At 37.8% G+C, this 21,982-nt stretch overlaps 1 protein-coding gene across 8 annotated transcripts in view; it reads left to right on the top strand.

Annotated features, from left to right (window-relative positions):
* Nucleotides 1-21,982, top strand: part of ERC1 (ELKS/RAB6-interacting/CAST family member 1) — a 266,470-nt gene that overhangs the window by 143,307 nt on the left and 101,181 nt on the right. For 6 of the 8 annotated variants that reach the window (XM_054281949.1, XM_054281944.1, XM_054281943.1 and 3 more), the window contains one exon: nucleotides 15,480-15,611. The exons of the other annotated variants lie outside the window; for them this stretch is intronic. In XM_054281949.1, coding sequence (XP_054137924.1) covers nucleotides 15,480-15,611 — 132 coding nt within the window. The remainder of the gene's footprint in view (nucleotides 1-15,479; nucleotides 15,612-21,982) is intronic. 8 annotated transcript variants of the gene reach the window in all.

Raw genomic sequence — 21,982 nt, 5'->3', positions numbered from 1 at the left:
GTGCTTTTCCTGCTTTTGAGAACATAATTGTCCTGTTTGGGTGGGCTCTATTTTAGAGAGCCTTTCCCCATATTCAGCACAAGGCTGAAGGGAATGCTTTTATTCACAGATGAAAAAGGTCTGTATGCTCTAATGAAAATATCAGGTTAAGGTAAAATATGGAGTGTTTAATGACAAGTGACAGGTTCAATAAAAGCTCCTTCCTTTAGAAGAGCCCTCTGCTTACAGCCTCCCTCTCTCAAGGACTGCAACATTTTGGTTTCCTGGAAGTAAAATTTACCCAGAACCACATTTCAGTTTGTTAGTTGTGGAGACCTGTCTTCTCTCTAGGCTCTTAAAGGGCACTGCCTTGTAATTGATTTTAAAAAAAATTAAACCTGAGAGGACTGTAGATATTTAACTTTCTTTTTTTTTTTATGCAACCATTGTTGGCTTTGGGGTCAGGACACACAAGCACCAATTTCGGATAATTTTGGTCTTGGTGGTTTTGGCTGGAATTAATAATAAGCCATTATGAAATGCTTAAAAATATATGATCTGCATGTTCTTGGGTTGACTGTCTGCAATCTAGTCAAATAAACAGGGTCCCAAGCACACAGTGCCCTGCTCTCCTCTCTGTCCCTACCAGGCCTGTGGTTTCTTTCTTCCTGAGGCCAGTCACAAAATGTTCGTTTATTCACAGAGCTCTGATGATGGAAATTTGGTATTTTTGGGAGTGGGGGAAGAATGAAAACCATAATGTCTCAATTCTGGAGAGGTGGATAAATGGCTTTCCAAATTTGTCTTTTCCTCCTGGGTTCCCTTAAACCACAACTCTCCAGAGATCTGAGAGGCTGATGAGTGTCTTTTCTATAAGCAGGATAAAAAAAAACAAACTGTTGGGTTGGAGTAGAAATTTTTTGCTTGAAGTGACTAAAGCTTGGCTATTGTGAAAAATAATTGATCTGCTGTTTAGTCCAAGAAAGGTAACGTTTACTGAAATTTCAGTGTATTTGAATGGATACTTCATGCTGGCTTCTGAAAGAAAGTATGCATATTTTCTTGTTTTATCACTCTAGCATATTCTGAAGTTTTCCCATAACTTTCAGAATATCCATGCTGTGGGTTTGTATGCTGGTGAATCTGTGTTGCAGCAGGTGTCCATTAGTCTCCAATTGCTGCTGACAAACTCTATGTCCAGATGATGTGTAAGATGTGTTTGAGTGCTTTAATGAGCAACTTGAGAGAGCTAGTAAGCTTATTCGTTCTTTTTTTCTTTGTCCACACCCAAGTTTAGATAATTTAATGTATATTCCTATTCCATGAACTGTAGATGCAAGTATATGCTGTTTGTTTCTTGTGATAGTGTATTTTTTTTATCATATTGGAAAAACATATCCTTCCAGTGGAAAGAGCTCTACTTTTAATATAGACAAATATGCAGCTTTATGTTCAGTAGTGTTTTTACTGTGATGCAGGTGAAGCTCAATGAACTGGACAGATAAGCAAATACCTTCTAATCAAATGAACTTTATAAATTCATTAAATGTCAGCCACAATGCCCCAAGGCTGCCAAGTGTATTAGAGGCATTTGGACAATGCCCTCAACAATGGCTTTAACTTTGGCCAGCCCTGGGCTGGGTGGCTGCTGAAGTAGCTTCCAGCTGAAGTAGTCCTTTGTGGTTAACTCTTTGTTATGAGACATCCCTGCATGTGCACACAGTCATTGCCAGCACTCAAAAACCTGAAAATCCATTTCCTCTTGATATGCTATGATTGGATCTTGAAGGTGGGGTGGATGAAGTTTTTTCATCTCATCTCTTTATAGTAATACTATGCCATAATGAAAATTATGTTGTGTTCTGTTCTGGCTGTTAGTAAAGCAAGATATCTCTGAACTTGCTTTTGGACAGTGAGTACAAAATTTCTGAATAAATGGTTAAAGGAAACCTTTCCAAGCTTAAAGTTCAAGATCTTCTCGAAAACTTGCATCAGATTTGAAGCAAATTGGTTGTGCTGGTTAAATATGTTAGGTGCTTTCCTGGGATAAGTGACTTTCAAGTGTGGAGCTCCTGGCTAATTTCTCTTCCATATAAACCACTGCTATATCAGATTCCAGCCTTGCCTGCCAGATGAGTGCAGCTCAACATGTTACAGCCCAGAGAACACTCAGCTGCTCCATTTCAGCCTGGCAGAAATCTGTTCTTTAAAGCCATCTTGCATCTGCACGGTTTGTTCCAGAGCACAGTCTGACATACCAAACATGTATCTGCTCACTGAGCTCAGATGCACCTTTGGGAATTACTCAGATCTAAATGTTCTTTTCCTCTCACTTCCTCTCCCAGTGCTTTTTAGACATTAATTACATCATTGAGAGGTTTTGGCCTCCCTGTCCTGGGTAATTCCCTGTGCTGCCCAGCCTTGGGCTGTCAGTGTTCCTTGGGCCTGACTGGTGCCATCAGCACTTAGGCAAGTGGCTGTAATTTCACTTAAGGCTGCATTCAGGTCTAGGTCATCCTAATCCTGTCCTCCAGGACAGAGCTCATAGCATCAATTGCTGAAAGGATACCAATTCACTTTGCAGTTAATTTTTAAATAATTTTTTTAGTGTTTTTTGAAAGGATGAGTTTTTCTTGTCAGTTAAAAAATAGGATGAAACTTAATATTGCTACATGTTCTCAATAACTTAGCTAAATGTGGTTCTGAGGTAACGTGAATCAGTGTTTTACTGTCTGCTTCAATGTTGTGTGGGACTTCTGTTAGTGAAAATGTAGCAAGGATGAACAAATACAGGCTCTAAAGATCGATTATACCTCATAAAAATATAAGTGAAATAATTGTATGCAAATTTTTCCTCCTATTTTACTTGGGCAGTGGTAGCCAATAGGTGGTTTTGGGATCAGCTTACCCTCCAGCTCTTTCTCTCAGAGATTCTGTGACAGCTGGCTTCTCATTACAAAACAGGACATACATATGCAGTAGAGACATCAGTATGCATCATGAGTCATTAGTGATGTAATATTCCAGTAGGAATTTTCATTTCCATCAGCTTTTACAATACATTACAGAAAATACAGTGTTCACAAACTTTTCAATCTGTGTGTATTTGGAGGGTTGTGATTTTCAGCACAGTGTGTTGCAGTTAGTATAGAAACAGGCACATATTTATGCACATATTTAACCCTGGCGATTGCTTTGAGAAAAGCTTGCTCTTGTTCTGATCATGTCAGGGCCCTCTGTCAAGAGAGCTTTTTCTTATCTTTCCTGGATGTCTGGGAGAAGTTCCAAAAATGTTGACCTTTTAGCTGCACATTTCATCACTTAGGGTGAGGGGAGATTTCTTGAGGGGAGGTGAGGAAGAATTAATTTGAATTGTAGCCCTTTTTTGGGAATTAAAAATCATAATTAAGCCCTTCTGGATGCATCTACTTTTACAGCATAGATAATGCATGAATGAAAAATAGACAGCTTCACTTCATTATATATGTGTGAAATAATGCCGTAATTGTAGACAAGACTCAGTTATTCTTCATTTGTAATGCTCTTTAGCTGAAGAAAGGCTTAGATATTTTCACAGAGTTAGTACCTTAATCATTTTTATCAGTCAGCCACACAGAAACAGGACTGAAAAGTTCATTGGACAGTGGAAGAGTCCTGCACAGTGCTAGAAATCAGTGCATGATATGGAATAGCACTATTGTGACATTATATTTTCATGTAAAAATTGCACTGTTGGATTTCCATCCCAGCCAGACAGTAGAGCACATAAAAATGAGCTTCTGTCTTACAAAAAAGGTTTCTCCTTTTTTTCTGTATTGAAATGATAAAGTAGAATGTGGATTTCAAAGAAGGGCATGAAGATTTACTAACAGATTGCCAGAAAATAAGCTCAACAAGGCAAGAAAAGTGTCTTGACAAACAAGAAGCCCTACGACATCTGCTCAGATGAGGTCCTGTTCCTGGAGAGATCAGTCCTTTTTATCTCTTATGCTTTCACATAAGTGTGCCTGGCTGACTCTGCAGGACAGTAATTCTCCTTTTACTTAGAGTAAGCTCATCAAGACAAGCTTCCATGCACATTAAAACTTAGGAATATTTACCTGGTCTGTTTCTAGTACCAATTTCCAACTTCTTATAGAAATCTGTTACCTATTTCTCCAAACAATTGCATACAAAGTATATGGTAGTAGGGGTCATTATTGAAAAAGTTTATATTTACCTCTCTCATTTCTTTTTTTTTTTGATTTCTTAAGTTTTGGTGCATTAACATTTTTAAATGTGATCTGTGATCCACAGTCAGACTGTAGGGACAGTCACGTCCCCAGTTTTATTGAAGCCATTTTTCTGATGATGATTTGCAAGGTCTAACTAACTTGATTTTTGCTTTGTGTGAAATATTGCATGCTGAAGCACCAATGAAAAATATACACTTTTGAACATGGAAAATTATTTGTTTTAAAAATGAGTTGTAGAAAGAAGGTGCAGCTTTTTTCTCTGTCTAAAATAGAGTATCAGAGTAAATATATGACCTTGTTCTTAATTTGATGTGGCAGTTCTTACAGAGTCTGTGATTCTACATAATTGATGTTTATGACATTAAATCTGTTGTTAAGGAACTATCTTCTCTTGTGTCTGACCAGGAGAGAGTGCTGCATTCAGAATCCTTGTTACCATAACATTTACAGAAAGGAAGTTTGAAGGACCCTGGCAATTGTAATGGAGAAGCATTTCCCTGGGTAGACATTTAGCCATCTGCTCTATCAGTTTTCACTTTATGGTTTGCTTTAGTTTACCAAACATTTATTATGTTCAGGTTAGATGAATTCATTGCTTTCACATCTTTAAAAAAGATGAACCATTTGACTTTGTCTTCCTATGTAAAGTAAATTTGGACAGGTCTACAGTTTTGAAGAGACAGCTGGAAAAGTTTTGTGGAAATCACTATTTACAGCTAACATTAGGCAGTCTCCCAGTTATCCCAGTATTTCCCTTAACTGCAAATTGAGATTTGTAGTGAGAGAAAGCCATTATATGGCCTGAGAGTCTTTAACAGAGGAAAGAAGACTCCCTGCATCCTAAGATTTTTTGGTGATCCATCAGGAATATTATTCCCCAGGCACACTTTCACCCAGTGTTTTCTGGCAAAGCACGATGTGTCAGTGGAAGATGAAACCTGCTATTTGTGCTCTTTCCTGTTTGGCAGGGGGAAGGCTTGGTACCCTTCATGATATGCCAGAAACTGAGTGCAGTGAGGGCTGCACAGCTGAGTGTGTGCCAGCAGCCTCAACCACTGCATGTTTTTTGCATAGGCTTTTTTCCCCAAGATTACTATCTGAGTTCAAACTGCTTTCCTAAAAGCTGTCAGGGAGATTAATGTATCTGTTGACAACATGGTGTGGTTCCTGTGAGGAGGCCTCTCCTGAGAGTAGGAAACATTGAGGGCCAGATTTAAGCAAAACAATAGGAGCACACTGGAGGGGAAGAACAGCTCTCTTTTCATTTTGGTGTCTTATTTCATGAGCCTGAGAAATGGTAATAAATTTGCATTTTTTCCTCCTTCTTGGTTTTTTTCTCTGTCTCTCTCATAAGGTTTGCTTTTTTTTTTACTTGCTGTGTTGAAAGTGGTTTCTAACTCATCTCTCCCCAAGAATAAGAATGCCCAATTGCCATGGCTCATTTCATAGTCTCATTGTTTAATAAAATTGCTATTCTGTTTTATTCTTCTTTTGCATAATAGAAAAAGAAAGGGAGATGGGGCGATGATGGGGACCTCAGAAAGAATTCAGAACTTATTTTTAAAAAATAATGCATGTGGATTTTTTTTTGTTGTTTTTTTTTGTTCTATACTGTGGGGACAAATACTTGAGCATTTCCTTAAAAATATTTCCTCTAATTAATTTCAAATAGTATTACACCTCATTAATTTAATTCTAAATCAGTATTATTCTTAAATCTTGCTTACTAAACTACCCAAATTGGTGGCACCCTTAAACTACTTTTTTTTTATATAGAAATCAATGTATTCTGTCTTAAATTCTTCTCTTTGTCTAAAATTTACACATTCTTAGGAGGTATCAGAGCAACTGCTCTTACTGTGATGTGCAAACATTAACTGGAATTGAGACTTAGGCTGCAAACTGTGTTCAGAACTGGCAGAAGGTTGTAACACACTAAAGGTCAGCACCAATCCTTTCATCTCCTTAGTTTGGTTTGATGTGCACCCAGATCTCAATGCAGGCATGGAAAAAACTTAACTATATTGGTATCACTTAGTCTGTGACTGAGGATTAAAGGAGGATAATATTAACATTCTAGAAGATGTCTGTAGTCAGTTAAAATTCATCAGCAAATCCACTTAAAACGTTATGTTGCTTTTGTTGCTTGTGTTTGAATTCCTCCTAAAGTTTGATAATTTTGGGGTCAGCTGATTTTCCAAAGCAGGGCATGAAAAGCAAGGAAATAAAAGCTGAAGGAACACAGTGTCTCGACAACAGTGATGTCCCATGTCCTTCTAGAGCAGAGCTAAAAAATGGCAGATGTAATATTTTATGTAAATGAGACTAAATTTTTGTGCAATTCCAAATTATATTTACTGATTTATTCAGGATATTTAAATGAATGATGACCTATATAGCTCCACAAGTACCTCATAAGTAGAACCCATGGATAACAGAGCAGGTGAAATTCAGCATAAGTAAATATTTATATATTTTCTCCTGACATATATATGTCAGGAGAAGCAATCTTAAATATATGTGCACAATGAACAGCCAACCAGAGAATGCTGCTGTGTGCATGAGCAGTGCGTTCCCCCTCTGAACAATGTGCAGTGATGCCAACCATCCACCACAGAAAAGGATGTGGCAAACACAGGAGAGGTAAAGGCAAGGAAGGAAATAGTAAACACAAGGACAGGCTTCTCTTCAAACTGATATTAAATAAAATTAAATTCTTGAACGTGGAAAAAAATGAATGAAGACAAGAGCCAGGGAATACTTTGCAGACTGAGAATAATAGAGGATCATTTTGGAATATATGGGGCTAAAGGGAAACAATAACTGGTTTTCCCATTCCTTTGGACTAGTTCAGGCTTTTATAGAAACAATTGGAATTTTCATACAAAGAAGTGAGAATCTCTTGGAATGTGAAATGTTTCCACTTTCTCATTCTTTTGGGTTTTAAGCCAGTTAATTTTAATGGTGACTTTTATGAATGTTGTATGCTAAGTTGCCTGTTGGAAGTTACTGTCAGTGTAATGCTGCAAATAGACAAATGAGTATCATTCACAAATGAGTCTCAAATCAACTTCAACCACCTTATTTCAGTATTTTTAAGCTCACTGTTTTCTGATTACGTTACTATTTAATTGTCACATCTTTACATTTTCTGTACTGTAGTCTGTTCTCGTCATCATCAAATGTATCCTTATTCTCTGGATACAATGGAACAGCAGATTGGGCATTTACTAGTAAAGATATTAAGAACAGCTATTAATATTTTAAGCCAAGGATTTCCCTAAATTAATATGTTTTTTTCTGGTTCATAGCTGAATCCATGTTGTACCAAGGCAGATCTTCTCCTTGAAATTATCTTCATTTGGTGCATCTGGCTCTCTGGGGTTTGGGTTTGTGGGTGCATTGGGGTGTTCCTGAATGGCATGAAAAAACAGTGATAATTTATTTCTGATGGGAAATTGTTTTACTGATCTCTAGTTTGAAGATGGGGAGGAAGGGGAGTATCTTCATGGAGTGAAAGGGATTTTTTTTTTAATTTGGGTTAAAATGTCTTGTGTTTAGGAGTAGGATCTTGATAGATGTCTGGTTTAAAGGAAGCAGTTCATAGCACAAATACAAAAGCTGCTCTGCTATGATGCACATCAAGGAAGAGGCATCAGAGGCTAAAATCAAAAGCCAGAGATGATGATTGAAGGAATTCCCTTTAAAATTGAGGGACGGGACGAGATTCAATGTGATAACTGCTCAGTAGGCATTTTCTCAGTTGTGTTCTTATCAGTAGCAATTTTTGTCCTATATTCATCTGTGAAAAAGAGGGAAAACAAGAGAAGTGTTCTTTTATGGCTGTCCGTGTGTGGTGCTCTGATGGTTTTGTCTGCTGAAGGATTAATAATGAGCAAAGAAAGGTAGGTCGTGTGACTTGTGATATATTGGTGCAATGATGATGACAGGACTGACATTTACAAACAGAGCTCAGGCAAATAAGGCTGTATCAAGGGAATAACATGGGTTTGCGCTTCATGTTAATAGTGCAGTTAGTTAGAACTGCTGCTGGCTTTTTCTCTAATTCCATATCAGTTTAGGAGCCTTGAGTCATTGTATTGATACATGAGAGAAGAACAAATCTTGTTACAGTAGCATTTCTCCAATTAGCGACTCCAAAAAACACGACACGTCCCCCCCCAAAAAAAGACAAACCAAATAAAAAAAAACCACAAAGCCCCATAACAATTAGAGATATCTATTGCTTTTGCTCACCTCAGATCATTTTCTCAGCTGTATTGTCAGCTTTGGGTCCCATTTCAATAGTCCATGCAGTGACTTGCTGTGGTTTGATAGAAACATTGTCCCTCTAGGTTTTAAAAACTACAAACGTCATTTGCAACAGCCAGAGCAAAATGTTAGAACTGCTGGCACCCCGTGCAGCTGCTAAATGGTAAACCTGGTTGTTAGTGTTGGCAAGGTGCTTGAGCCTGCCTGGGCTGCTGCTAATGAAAAGTGTCTGTGCAAGCCCCGGATTTATAACTGATGGCTGTGCTGGGAGCACCGAGCTTGCAGCAACAGGAAAAAAGCGTCAAAGAGATGGCAACTGTCAGGAAAGGACATTGCCTGTTTCCCACAGGAATAGCCACTGCTGCCTTTCCCTTTCTGGGCCTGTAATAGTGTCTGGAGCTGCCCTTTTTCTTCTCCTTCTTTCTGTCCTCCTTCAGCTAGTATTGATTAGGATCCTTTCTTACCATTATCACAGGCTCTGTGTTTCACTTTGCTCCTGATGTTGAGCAAAAGTGCTGCCTGTTCTGGAAATGCTTTTTGAAAGTAGCACACCTGGGTGGTAAGATGTGGTATCTTGGAAGGAAAAAGTGTGAATGGCTGGAGTTATTCACACATTTTTGTATACAATTTAGCAATTTTCAGGCAATAATAGTAATATGCAGGACTTTTATTAAGGCTTTCATGTGTATCTAAGAAAAAGACAATGTGAAAGATTAAGCCTTTCTTTTAATTAAGTTTTCACTAGGGTTTTTTCCTCCCTTCCATTTCACTTCCCTTTCATTTAAATTAGATCTGTTTGTAGTAATTTGTATCTGTCTGGTTATTTTCTATTGCAGTCTATCACTAGAGTTGATACATTTCTTTTCCATCTTTCATGGGTTTGGGTGGGTTTTTTCCCATACAAATATATTTTTGTGTATCCTTCCCATGTACAGAAAAGCACATATTTTTGTTTCCAGTATCATTCATAGTCTTGCATCACTCCTGAGTGTTTTCAGGACAGTGTAGTTGGAAGTTTACTCCAGGGACAGTGTAGTTGAAATATCACTGCATATTCTACCTTTCTGTTTAAAAAGAAAATTTCCCTGGCCATTTCTCATGAAGTGTTGGCTTCCATACAGTTTTTTTCACCATGCTAATTTTAATGGGTTGGTTATATTAAACCTATCATGTCTAGAAATAATATTTACCCACTTGTTCTTTTCACTGTAAATATATTTTTGTTCTTCCTGCAACTGCTGATCCACAAGTGCACACAGACTCTGGATGTACACATATCCTCTTTTTCCACTGTGGTATTCTCAGAAAAATGTGCTCATAACCTTCTGCCATTGCTCATCTTTTCAGTACAGCATATGCAGTGCTGTGGCCAGCTTTGGTTGCACTTCCCTCTCAACTCCTACTGGAATTAAATTCTTCTACTGCAGTCTTTCTCCTTTTGTCTCTTTTGTAGTTATTTTTCTGTATTTATGTAACTTGTCAGGCTTGAATTGCAACCCATGTGTCTTACTTGGCAGATGCAACCTTCCAGATGCTGACACATGTTGTTCTAATGACATAATCGTCGTGTATCTCAGGTCTGATCTCCAAAGATGAGGAAATGTTGATCAAGGAGCTCCTGCTTGGCAGTTTGTGCCTTGCAGCTCTCAGACTGCTCCTTTCATTCAGCAGCTCCTGATAATTACATCTGCTGTTGCTGTGCTTACAAAAATCCCTCTTCATCTCGCTCTGTGAGAAACAGGGACTTTAGATAAACCTAATACTTGGATATACTCAGCTTCTGCCCAAGAGCCAGAGATTTCCTCATCGCAGATAACCCCCAGTACATGAGGTCTTTAATTTTACCAGTTGAGAGCACCAAGACAGCATTAGCATCCATGGTTATTGTAACTCCACTGCTTGTTCATGCCCAGCAAAATATCTTGTAGCAGCCTTACCTGGTAGTTTGTCTCTCTGTCACTTTATTTTCAGAGTCTTTAGTGTTGGACCTGTGTTTATTTGGGGTTTATGCTACATCTTAGTACCAAGCTATACTCTATCCTAAAGGCATTTCCTTCTTCAGGAGTTTATAAACTCTTCTTTCATTCCACTTTTCAGGCAAATATGTTTGTAGAGGTTTGGGGTTTTTTTTTATATTGCCACTTTCTTCAGGAAATGGTAATGAATTAAATTTTTTTTGTGGAGATCTGTTACTTTGGATGAGTTGCAGGAGGACCCCAGACATTCCTTTTGAGCTAGATTCTGTCATAACTACCATTTGGGTTTTGTACCATGGGGTTCTGGCCCTCAGCATTACCTCATGTATATTCCTGAAAACTCCAATTAGAGGTATTTCCCCATTTATGAGTGACAATTTTGTGTGCTTTTCTTGTTCAGAGACTTGAAGTAGTTGATCAGCGTGTGGAACTGAATGAGGGAGACCCACCATGCTCACCTGAGCTTTAAGGCTCTATGTTTGCTCCTGAAATCAGATGAAACTGTAATACCTCCTTTTGGAGCACCACATATTCCCTTAGGACCTTCTTAGGAAAACATGCAGGTTTTTACAGATCTCTTTCAGAGAAAAAAACCCATTATTTAACTGATTTATTTTCACCAATTGTCCTCTTGTGAAGAGTAGCTATTTGGCATAGCATCTTTCCTTCTAGGTTCAGTAGTTCAACCAACACTGCAGAAACTCACCTTCAATAATTTTGTAAGTCTTGTGGCATATTTTGGTAGATTCCTGTGATTGCAAACCAGAAGTCTTTAGTAATTGGCTGACTATAACTAGAACCAACTTTTCTTCTTCATATTTGGTTCTGATTATGGCCAAAAAGACGAAGCAAGGGAATTTTATGGAAGATTTTGAGAAGTCTTTGAAGAAGATTTCAATTTTTCATATTAATTAATAATCAGCATGCACTTTAGAGTTACAGTTAATGAGGCCCTCATATTTTTAACTAGGAAAAAACCTTAACATTTGTGGATGGACTGTCTCCAACTGTTGTTGAAGAATTTGTTATCTCAAGATCTAAATGATTGCATCCATGAGGAAGCTTTAAGTAGCTGACAGTCCTGAGTTCCCTCATTCCACTTACCCAGTGGAAGGTCAGTTCACAAGGAGGGGTTTTTCTAGGGAGAGTTTTATTCCATCTGGGATGGACTGAGGTCATTGAGTTCTTTTTCTGGGTCATGTCTTCTAGAGGAAATACATGATAAGCAAAAGCAATAATTCACAGGAGTAAGGGCTTGTAATGATGGAATGATGGTTTAAAAAATAATTGATTCCTAGTGCAAGGCATATCCAGTATTGCATTCTTCTCATCTGGTCTATGAAAGTGCACAGGTAAAATGTGCTATTGCATTATTTACAGGGTTCTATGATGAAATTCTTTCCCTACCTAGGTGATTCTGTACTCCTAGAAATACTTTCAGCAGTTGAAAGAATCATTTCATTGCTTTCTCAAACTGTTAACTAATCTTTCCCAAGAGCTTACTAGAGAAATCCACCTTAATTCCAAGAGTGAAATTAGGCCATAAAGATCTTTGTGAGTGTAGTTCAAGACAGGGTTATGAAGTTTGCCAGGATACCTCAGATTTAATTGAACCTAAATGTCTTGGTGAAAGCATGTATCTTATTTCATGCACTTGCATAAAACTTGATGGCAGATTACACATCACATGAATGCAGGATAGATTAAATTGATACATCATTTTAACATACATCACTTGGCCATCCCACCACTTCCTTCCTGAAGTGAAAGGAAAATCCCAGAAATGTGCATCAGTCACACCACCTTTTCCTTCAGGCTTTCAGGCAGAAATGGATGGAATTAGTTTTGCATGTGAATCAGCAACTGGATCACAGCATAGGTAGCAAAAATCTTTACTGTGCCTGAACTCTTGGCACTCCCACAGTGTCAAATGGGTTTTTCATTTTCTGTGTGCTGCCACCAGTGAGCATAAAGGCAGAGCTGCCTCCTGTACCCCAGTCTGATTCCATCTCTGCTGTGCAATCTCCTGCACATGGGATGCAGGAGGGCAAGGGAAGGGGGGTCATGGAGGTATTTGGGTAGATAATACACCTTGAAGAATGCAGCTACTGCACAGGTAAGTAATTTTTTCTTTCTGAGTAGCCATCTGCATAAGATTCCTGAAAAGAGGCTGTCACTGTTTATCATTCTGGTATTTTATCAAAATACAGGAAGATTTGCCATTGGTGTCATGCTCAGAGGTATGATTGTTTCAGAGGAACAGTCACTGTAGGAAACGCGTTTTAACTACAGTTAAAATTGATAGAAGATTTTTTGCAGAGTTTAAATCTTATCACAATAAAGGTAGAATACTTCATGTAATTAAATGGAGGAAAGCAGCAGCACAGGTCAGCATGAGCCTGTCATGTTTTAGAGTTCAGAGCCAAATAGTTGGAAGAACATGCTGCTGTGTCAAAAGGTTCACTTCAATTTTATCTACTAATACGAGACAGCAGCTTATCTATTTTTAAAGTCTTTCAAATACTAATCAGTCACAAATCAGTGAGCTAGAAACAAAATCATTCTTTAAGAGTGTTTTGAGACTATGCTGCACTAATGGATGTGCTACCTGACTGATCTGCTGCTCCTGCCAGTCATTTGTGAGGTTTTGTCAGGTGGTTACACACATCATGACACCATTAGAAGAGTAAAATTGCACATCTTTTAAATAGGTTTGACTGAGACAGAAAGGAAAAACTTATGCTTTTCTTACTGGGTGGGTTATTTGTGTTAAAGTTCACCATTTCTAGGCAATTCATTCTAAGCCTGGATTTTTAACTTGTGACCCTCTATCTTATATGTAAATGTTTATGTATTATTTCAGGAAAAGTAATTATATATGAATATAGATTTTTCAAATGCAGGTAACGTGGCCCTGTATTTTTGGTATCACCAGTTTTTCTTCCTCCTGTCCCTCAAGCATTCACCTGTCTGAATAGAGCACTATGTAGTATCATGTTTAATACAGGGTTGAATTCACCTCTGAAATGTTTGCCTGGAATGAAGAGTGGATATACATGTGTGTTAGAATGCTTAATTCTGCATTCTTATTTTAAAGGAGTTTCCATTTTAAATGCAGCTTTTCAAATGTACAATTCCTGCTTCTGTTAATTGACACAGAAAACTACACATTCACCTGGCTGCCCATGAATGATATATCAAGGAATAAAGTTTATAATTACTCTGTAATGCAGATAATCAAATAAATATTTCCTATATCTGAAATGGGTACTATTCCTTGCAAAACTTTTTGTAACCTTATTATTCATCTTTTTGATGAGACTTCATTTATGCTTATCATAACCATAAAGTAGTTTTGGAAGATGTTATCAGTGTTCCTAGAAGATTCTGAAAATGTGGAAACACGTTTCCACTCCTATTTTTGAAATGTAGATCTCTCAGTTTGTTTCTTTAGAAAACAGCAATTACTTGCCCTGTGAATCCATCTTGCAATGTAACCATCAGCAGGAAGCTGCTTTCCTTGCAAACCTAACAGCTCCTGCTGCCTGTGCTGGTGCTGAGCACCAGCTTTGCTCTCTACCTGGGCACTGGTGCCACATGTCCTGCACTGGTCTGGTGAAAAGCTTTGCATCTCTGCTTGAGCGCTCTCATTGACAGTGGCAGTTCTGAGACTGCCAGAAATGGTTTTCATACAACTGTCCTTGGGGATATGGTCCTTGGTCCTAGAAAGCAGCAATCAAGGAATAAGTCAGATTCATTTGTTAAACTCCAGTGAGTATTATTTTTCATTATGGAAGTTGCAAGGACAATTTTTTTCCAAGTCAGTCTTCTTTTTCCTTATTCTTTATATGGTACAAAACTTTCAGTGTAAGTGGAAAATTACAATCCTAAATACAAAAGGACAGAAGCCAAAGGGGTACATCTGACAAAAAGGAAAATGCCAACAGATAAAAGCATTTTTGGTTCTTCCACTGCTACTGAGATGGCTAAAAAGCCATATATTAACTTCAGTGTGCATTAATAGCTCATTGGAACTCTATGACCTAAACCAATCTGCAAGACAAGAAATGCAGAAATCTTCCATCAAGCTGCTCCCTTGTGGTGGATTTGTTAAGCAGCTATGGTCCAGGGCATTCATGTATGCACAGCCTGCTTTGAAGCCTTCTGTGAAGCTGCTTCTGCAGAAGCAGGAGAAACACATTTATTTTCCTTGCAAGAGTAAAGTTAGGAGAGTCTCCTTTACAAATAACAATACCATTATTTTGTACAGATATATATTTTTTAAGTTATGCTGCTTGTAGAAACCAATAAAACATATTTTTTGAGGAGCAGTAAGTTTTCTTCAGTGTTCTGAACATATGAGGCACATCTGAACTCACAGCTGTGAAGATGCTCTTAATCAAAGAATAAGTTTTTAGGGAGTCTTAATGCTTGAATGTCTAAAATTCAGACAGCCTAGATAAATCCTTCATATTTCCTAGCAGGCCTTGGGTATATAACTTCCTTTAAGACTTAACTGAACAGTGGAAGACTCTGTTGGGTCAATGTTTGCTTTTCTCCCCCTTAACCTGGAAATGCAAATTCCAAGGTGCAGTGCTCTGTTTCCCTTCTCACCACTCCTGCTGCTGAATGTGCGAGCCAACGGGCAGTTCTGAATGCCTGCTACTTTCCTGCCACTTCTGGCTTCTCTGCTTCTTCAGAGCTGCTTACTAATCCTTCTCTTCCAACAATCCTTGCTTCTCTGTGCTGTATAATCTGACAGGGCTGTGGTACAGCCACACCAGACAAGCAATCTTGCTTTGATGTCCTGCTTTGCTGCCTTTCTCCTTCTCTTTACTGCGATCTTCCTCTTACTCCTGCATCTCTTCATCATTCTTTCCTTTGTCTGAAGATTATTTGCCTGCAAATTGCACCTTGGGAGGGAGAAACACAATTTTGGTTGGCTTAAAAACTTGGTTGGTTAAAAGGCTGTACTTCCAAACAAGTGGTCTTCACCTCGTCTCCCATCGTTTTCCAGGACAATCTGCGTAAAAAGGATGATCGGATTGAAGAGTTGGAAGAGGCACTCAGAGAAAGTGTTCAGATAACTGCAGAGCGAGAAATGGTGCTAGCACAAGAGGAGTCAGCCAGGATCAATGCTGAGAAACAGGTCTGCAATCTTGTAAAGTCACTGGTAGCCCTCCTAGGGAAGTAACCAGACAGTAAAGTACTAATTTCCCTGCTTTCCTGCCTGAAACACAGCTGGCTTTCTTTGATCCTCTGTGTCTGTTCCACTGTTAGGTAACAGAACTCATAAAATCTGCAAAACCTTCATTTTAGGTTGTATTCCATAGGTAAGATTTTCTTGAAATTAAAATCAAAATCTAAGGTATCCTGAGCTTTTGAAATATTGGTTTAAGAAGTAACTCTTCTGATCTCTCTTGCCTGTCAAAGCTGCCTTCCTGTGTGTAAGGTATACTTAGATTTACTGTCTTGTTCATTGAATTTATTTGAAAGACAATGGTTTTTATTAGCCTGGTTGTGTTTATGGATCACAATCTCCTTGCACTTGCAAAACAACTGGTTAAAACCACAAATCCCTTAACTTAAGGCAAGCATGCACACAGAAAATACACGCTTGTGTACTGAAGCCACAAGTAGAAACTTTCCTGCATTAATTGATTTTGTGCCATTGATATTCTAAAGAATCATGGACATGCCTGATTTTAGCTCAGGTAAGTAATCATCAAGAAAGCATACTGGAAGTTATGAATAAATCCATGAGATTTTGATAAAGCTTGTGAAGCAGTAGCTGAAACTGGCACTCTTCATTTTGTGAGCACTCTTAATTTTTTGTGAGTTTTTCATTGTTCCTTAGGCCAGTAATTAGCAAACAGGAGCCTTTGGTCAGTTGCATTTCAATGGAGGAATCTCCTTGTCTTTGTTATTTACTTAACAACACTTCTGACCAAGTGCACTTTAAAGCATTTTAAGAGGTTTTTCCTTATCATGTATTCTTGTATCACAGATGTTAATGAGAAAGAAGTAAAAACAGAAGTTTTTACTTTTTACAACAATTGAAAATAGCAATTGTTTCTCTATGAGCTAGAGTCAAGCTCAGCTGTTTGCCGATAGATGTATTGAGGATAATTGTGGTTGCTTTATTTTAGGATTGTAGACAGTGAGATGGAACTCACTTTCAGGAATGCGTTCTTTCCAAGCTTCTTGTAGCCTTTAAAAATTGCATGAAATAGAAATGTTTACTGGGTAGTGAATGCCACTTTGAAGATTAGATCACCTTGAAAGGAAAACATATCTGATAAAGCATTGGGTTCTCTGATGAGGCACAAAAGTAATCAAACTGGTATGTTATTTGATGCCCAGGATGTTATAATGTTTTAATTAATTAGTTACAAGACAAAGTGACAATTTTTATATTCTTTGAGCACCTAGAAGCTGGTTCTCAAAGAATATAAAAATATATAATTATAAAAATATATACATAAAAATATAAAAAATAGATTGTTGGAATTGGTTATAACATCTTAAAAATGAGGCACGGCCGGGAAATGCACAGCCAGAAGATCAATAAACCATCAGGGTCAAGAGAGATTGAAAAGGGAGGAAGAGAGCCATGACAAGTAAGACTTGTGGGTAACAGCATAAAAAAGAAATTAATTTGGATGTAGCAGTGCATGCAGAAGTGAGGAGGAGAAAGGAGAATGGAATGAGAGCAGCAGTATTGGAAGAAAAAGAAGTTGACACCTATGACAGCAGTGGTTTATTGTAACAGAACTAAACTGCCATCTCATACCAATTATGGTTTTTTAAATATGAGCAACAAATCAGCACAAGGGAAAAGGATCTGCAGAGTCATGTTCTAGTCAGCCTTGGGAGACCTGACAAACACAGGTAATATTAGAGTTTTGAAATGCAAGGCTCCATGTTCCATATACTATCAGTGGCAAATCCATTGAATTTCACAAACCATATAACAGGTATTAATATTCTGAAACCAAGTATGAGTGATGTGTGTGATTTTTAAAATGTTGATGTTGTTCAAACTGTCTGTAATTTGCTTTTAATTGCATGCTTTTTCTTTCCTCCCTTGTTTATCTTGTTTTCCACCATTCTGCCACTTCACTGCCTGTCTGAAGCTTTTTAATGAATCAGTGCATGAGGTCAACCATTTTGGCTTTAGGTGGTTCAAGGTATGAGGACATCTCATGTGTGTGTGCCTCTGCCCCAATATTTTGTGTTGTTACTGTAGCTTTGTCTTGTGTAATCCTGCCCTCCATCATCTCATGATGTGTGGTGTTGTGCTATTTTATAGGCTTCACATTTGAATTACAGTGTCCACAAAGCCACCCTGGATTTCATGGTTCTCATATATCCTAAAATGTTGCTCTTTTTAATCCAGTGTTTGAAAATATCCTGTCAGTGTGTATCAACTGTGACAGTGGCTGTGTTAATACGCAGTGTATGCAAGACATCTCCTGCTGACTAAAAACTTTGTTTATTTCACAGTTTTAGACCTGGTCTTTCTTTCATCTTTCTCAAAAATAAAATCAGGCATTTCCTGCTGGGAGCAGAGCCCCCACTGAATTGGGCAGAGTTTTAATTTCCCCACTGTGTATAGCAGGAACCCTGCCATACAGAGAGCAAATAAAGCAGTCTTGCATAGATGGGAAGGCTTGAAAGTTCTTCAAGCCTTTCTTTTTAATAATAGTCACCTGGTTTTGTTGGTGCACCTGCTGAATCCTCTGTGTAGATGCTGTTGTGAATTCCTCACAGCTGTGGGGTTATTTATTTAGTACTGTGGCTGGGCCCACTAGTTCAGCCCTCTGTGGAAGGTCAGAAGATGTATGCTGACTCCTTCCTCAGTGCTCCCATAAGGCTGAAGGTAGGATTTCTCAGATAAACACTTCTATCATAAAGGTTTTTTTATTAGACATGGTAAATGTAGATTCAGACGCTATTTCTGCATTAACCAAACCTGAGTTTATTTTAGAAAAGCTGTCATTGTGTTCCTCAGGGGAGAAAAATAGAATTGCATAGACATTTTTCCCTGCTCAGAAATACAGCAGTAGTTTTGCTCCCTAAGAAAAGCTGTTGGAGGCTTTCTCTGAAAAGAGGCCCTGTGTTGTTCACAAACCCTTTCACTGTCCTGGTGCATCTTACCATCCCTTCTGCAGCAGGAAGCAGCAGGTTATCCTTTGTATGAATTGAATCCTGATTAGCACCATTCCCAGGACAGTGCTGGAAATGGGCTTTGATCTTCATGAAAGAGTGGGACCCTTTTTGTGAAATAAAGTGAAACACAAGTTTAAGTTCTGTGACTCTGTCAATCAGTAATTGTGACAGGTTCCTGTCTCAAGGAGCACAGTAGTAGGATTACTGGCATTTCTAGCCTTCCTTATTGGAGAGCATAGTCCTCAAATGTTTTCTGACGTGAAATACTTCATGCTCTCCTTTTCCTTGCTCACTTTCATCCCCAATCTTGAGTGCACATCCCAGCTGAGGTTGTTTTGGGGCTGTGTTGTGAAATGGAACAGACCTGGAGCAGTTCATGGTAACATCTGTCTTATTTTTTGAAGGGTTTTTTTCATGTGAAGCACTTCACTGCCCTGGTTCATTAATCCCCTTACACAAATTGAGGTACATCTGACGAAGTGTTGACCTGTGTGGGCAGGACTGAAAAGTGAAGGCAGGAGTTGCTTAGCATTATTACTAAAAATATTTTTACCAGAAATTTATTGCAGCCTTTGCAATGGGCTCCTATTTCTTTGAGTGAGATGGTGCATTACCTGACCACAACATACATTTCTCTAGCTTATTTTATTTCCTTCAAATTTAAAAAGCAGAAGGTTTTAGAAATTTAAATAACATTCCTGCTGATAGTAGTGCAGCTCTGTTCTCTCATGAATATCAACTCTTGCTTAAATGCACTCTGTGTATAGTATCAGCTAACATTTAACTCCTTACCCTAAAATGTAATGGCAAAAAAGCACATAAAATAATGGCCATTACATCATCATTGCTTCCTTCCTTAAGTAGGTATTTAAACTGAAATTTTTAAGTTGGCAGTCTGATCTTGACACCTTCCATCAACTTTTTTTGAAGTTATGGTTCACAGTGGGACACTTTAAATGAGATTAAGTATGTCAACCTATACTGTATCTCTATTCATACATTCTGTCTTTTTATTCTATAGGGCAAATTTTTCTGTTTTCCTTTTCTTATGGAAAATATAAAAGATTGAATATTGTAAAAGTAATGTATTGATTAAATCAATTTTCTTACACTCATTCCTTTCTCCCACTGTCTCTATAAATTATTTCAGAAGAATTTAATATTATTTCAGGTACGCATTACATGTAAAATATGTTGATAACAAGGCTCCTGAAATTCTATATCACAAATGCCTACTTCAAAATTGTTATCTGTTAAGGAAAAATAAAGATGAAATAGGTTAATAACTCAACCAGAACCTCCTTCACAGTTCTCTGCCATTTCCCTACTGTAAATGCAAGGTCTGCAAGGGTTTGAATGTAGAGTAGAGCCTCCAAGAGTGTTTTGTCTTATCTATAAGTTACTGTGCTGAAATTCTCAGCAAGTTTTGAATTGTATCTGTCATTTGCACTTCTGTCAGAACACCATTCTGGTTTTAACTTTCAAGGAAATTATTTAGACTATAATTCATTGTAAGAATAGAATAGAAACTACATTTACAACAGCTTTATCATACATTGGATGCTATCCTATCAAATACCTTCTAAAAATGCAAGATAAATTAAAACATATCTTTTTTGCTGAGCATTTTGTTACTGAAATAGATCTGAAATATTTTCTCACATACGTTGAGAAATAATTGCAATTATTTCACAGCACAAATTCTGACACACTAAGTTGCTTTCTACAGGTCCCTGTAAATGAAAAACCTAAAGTGGAATTTCTCAGGAACCAAATATCTGTAGATACTGGTTTTCTGAGCAGAAATGTCAGAGTTCTGACTGCTCTGTGATACATGCTGGACAGCTTGATTTAATGAATGTTTTTGTCTCTTCTTCTGTATCTCCTAGTGAGAAATTTGATAAACTTAGAGGTAGGGGATCAAGGCAGTCCAAGGTATGGCTTGGGGGTGAAGGTGCTGGAGATCTTTTTAAAGATTTTTCTTGGGAATTTACATTTCTTTGGCTGAACTTCCCTTGAATATCTGCTGAAAAGCTCTTTTCTGTAAAAGTCTGCCAAAATCATTTTGGCTTTTGAGTGTGTGTTTATATGTACACGTGCAAAGTAATTTGAGTACTTAGTTCATATCAAGTAAAATTCTGTGCTAAAAATCTATATTTTATTTTGTTTTACTGATAAAAAAATTTAAGAGCTTTTTAAGTCAGTGTCAGCCCAAAGTATAATCTTACCATTGTTTTCCAAGAGATTTACTTTATTCCTTTGTCTGATTGTTCTGCTTTGGTTGGAGAAAGCATTTTGAGTAACTGAAGTTCACTGGGTGCTGTCAGTGAATATGTTTGCAGTCATTTTTAGGAGCACTGCATCTCCCTAATGTTACTTCTTTTCCCCAGATATTTAAATGGATTACATAACCTTTTCCTTTAAAAATACACAGATTTGCATTGAGTCACACTCCCTGCAAGGGAGAGGTAATTTGGTGTGTAATTCCCTCTGCATTCAGTAATGTACCTTTTAAGAGGTGGAAGAGTGGAATTTTTTCTGTCTTAGTTGTGCTCAGCTGTGCTGAGCTGGGGGCTTGGGAGGGTTTTTTTATCTGCAGATGGGAAAAATGAATAGAGAGAGAAATGAATAGGAAATCATGCCTAGCAACTTTGAGGCAGAGATCTTTTTCTAACATTATAGACAAAAATCTTTAAAATCTTTTAGAATCATGGAACTGTTTAGGTTGGAAAAGACCTCTAAGATCGTTGTGTCCAACCATTAGCCTGATATTGCCCAGCCCACCATTAAACCATATCCCTAAGCACCACATCTACCTGTCTTTTACATTCCTCCAGGGATGGTGACTTTGTTTTTGTTTAATTTGTTGCTCTCATTTAAGATTGCAAAGTAGTCAAAATTTGATGACTTTCAGGAGAACTGGGGACACTGAAAGCACAATTAACCTCTTTGCAAAATATACATTGAGCATTTCTCCATGTAACTCACCTTTTCATTTAATGAAATGAGAAATACTGATGGAAAATGTTATCTAGAAATTTGGTGCAAGTGCTGATTTTAAGATCATTTTGTCTGGATTTTTATCCCTTTTTATTGTTTAATAGATAAATCCTGATTTCATGTTATGCCTTTTACTAAGCCAGGTATCCCAGACAAAGCTCTCTCTTGGCATCTCTCTGCCTGTTTTATTATTTTCTTAAGCACCTACTTCTAGACAGCATTTTATTTGTTGTGGCTCAAGAGAAAATCAAATTTTTGCAGACTTGGTTACATTAATGCTTGCTTGTAATTGTGAGGACTCCCACAAATACTTTTGTTAATATTTGTTGAAGCTAGTCCTGTGCTTTT

The sequence above is a fragment of the Melozone crissalis genome, unplaced genomic scaffold (genome assembly GCF_028551555.1).
Source record: "Melozone crissalis strain CALT ecotype California unplaced genomic scaffold, PUWL_Pcris_2 ptg000033l_1, whole genome shotgun sequence".
Classification (NCBI taxonomy): domain Eukaryota; kingdom Metazoa; phylum Chordata; class Aves; order Passeriformes; family Passerellidae; genus Melozone; species Melozone crissalis.
This window is presented reverse-complemented; position numbering and strand designations above follow the sequence as displayed.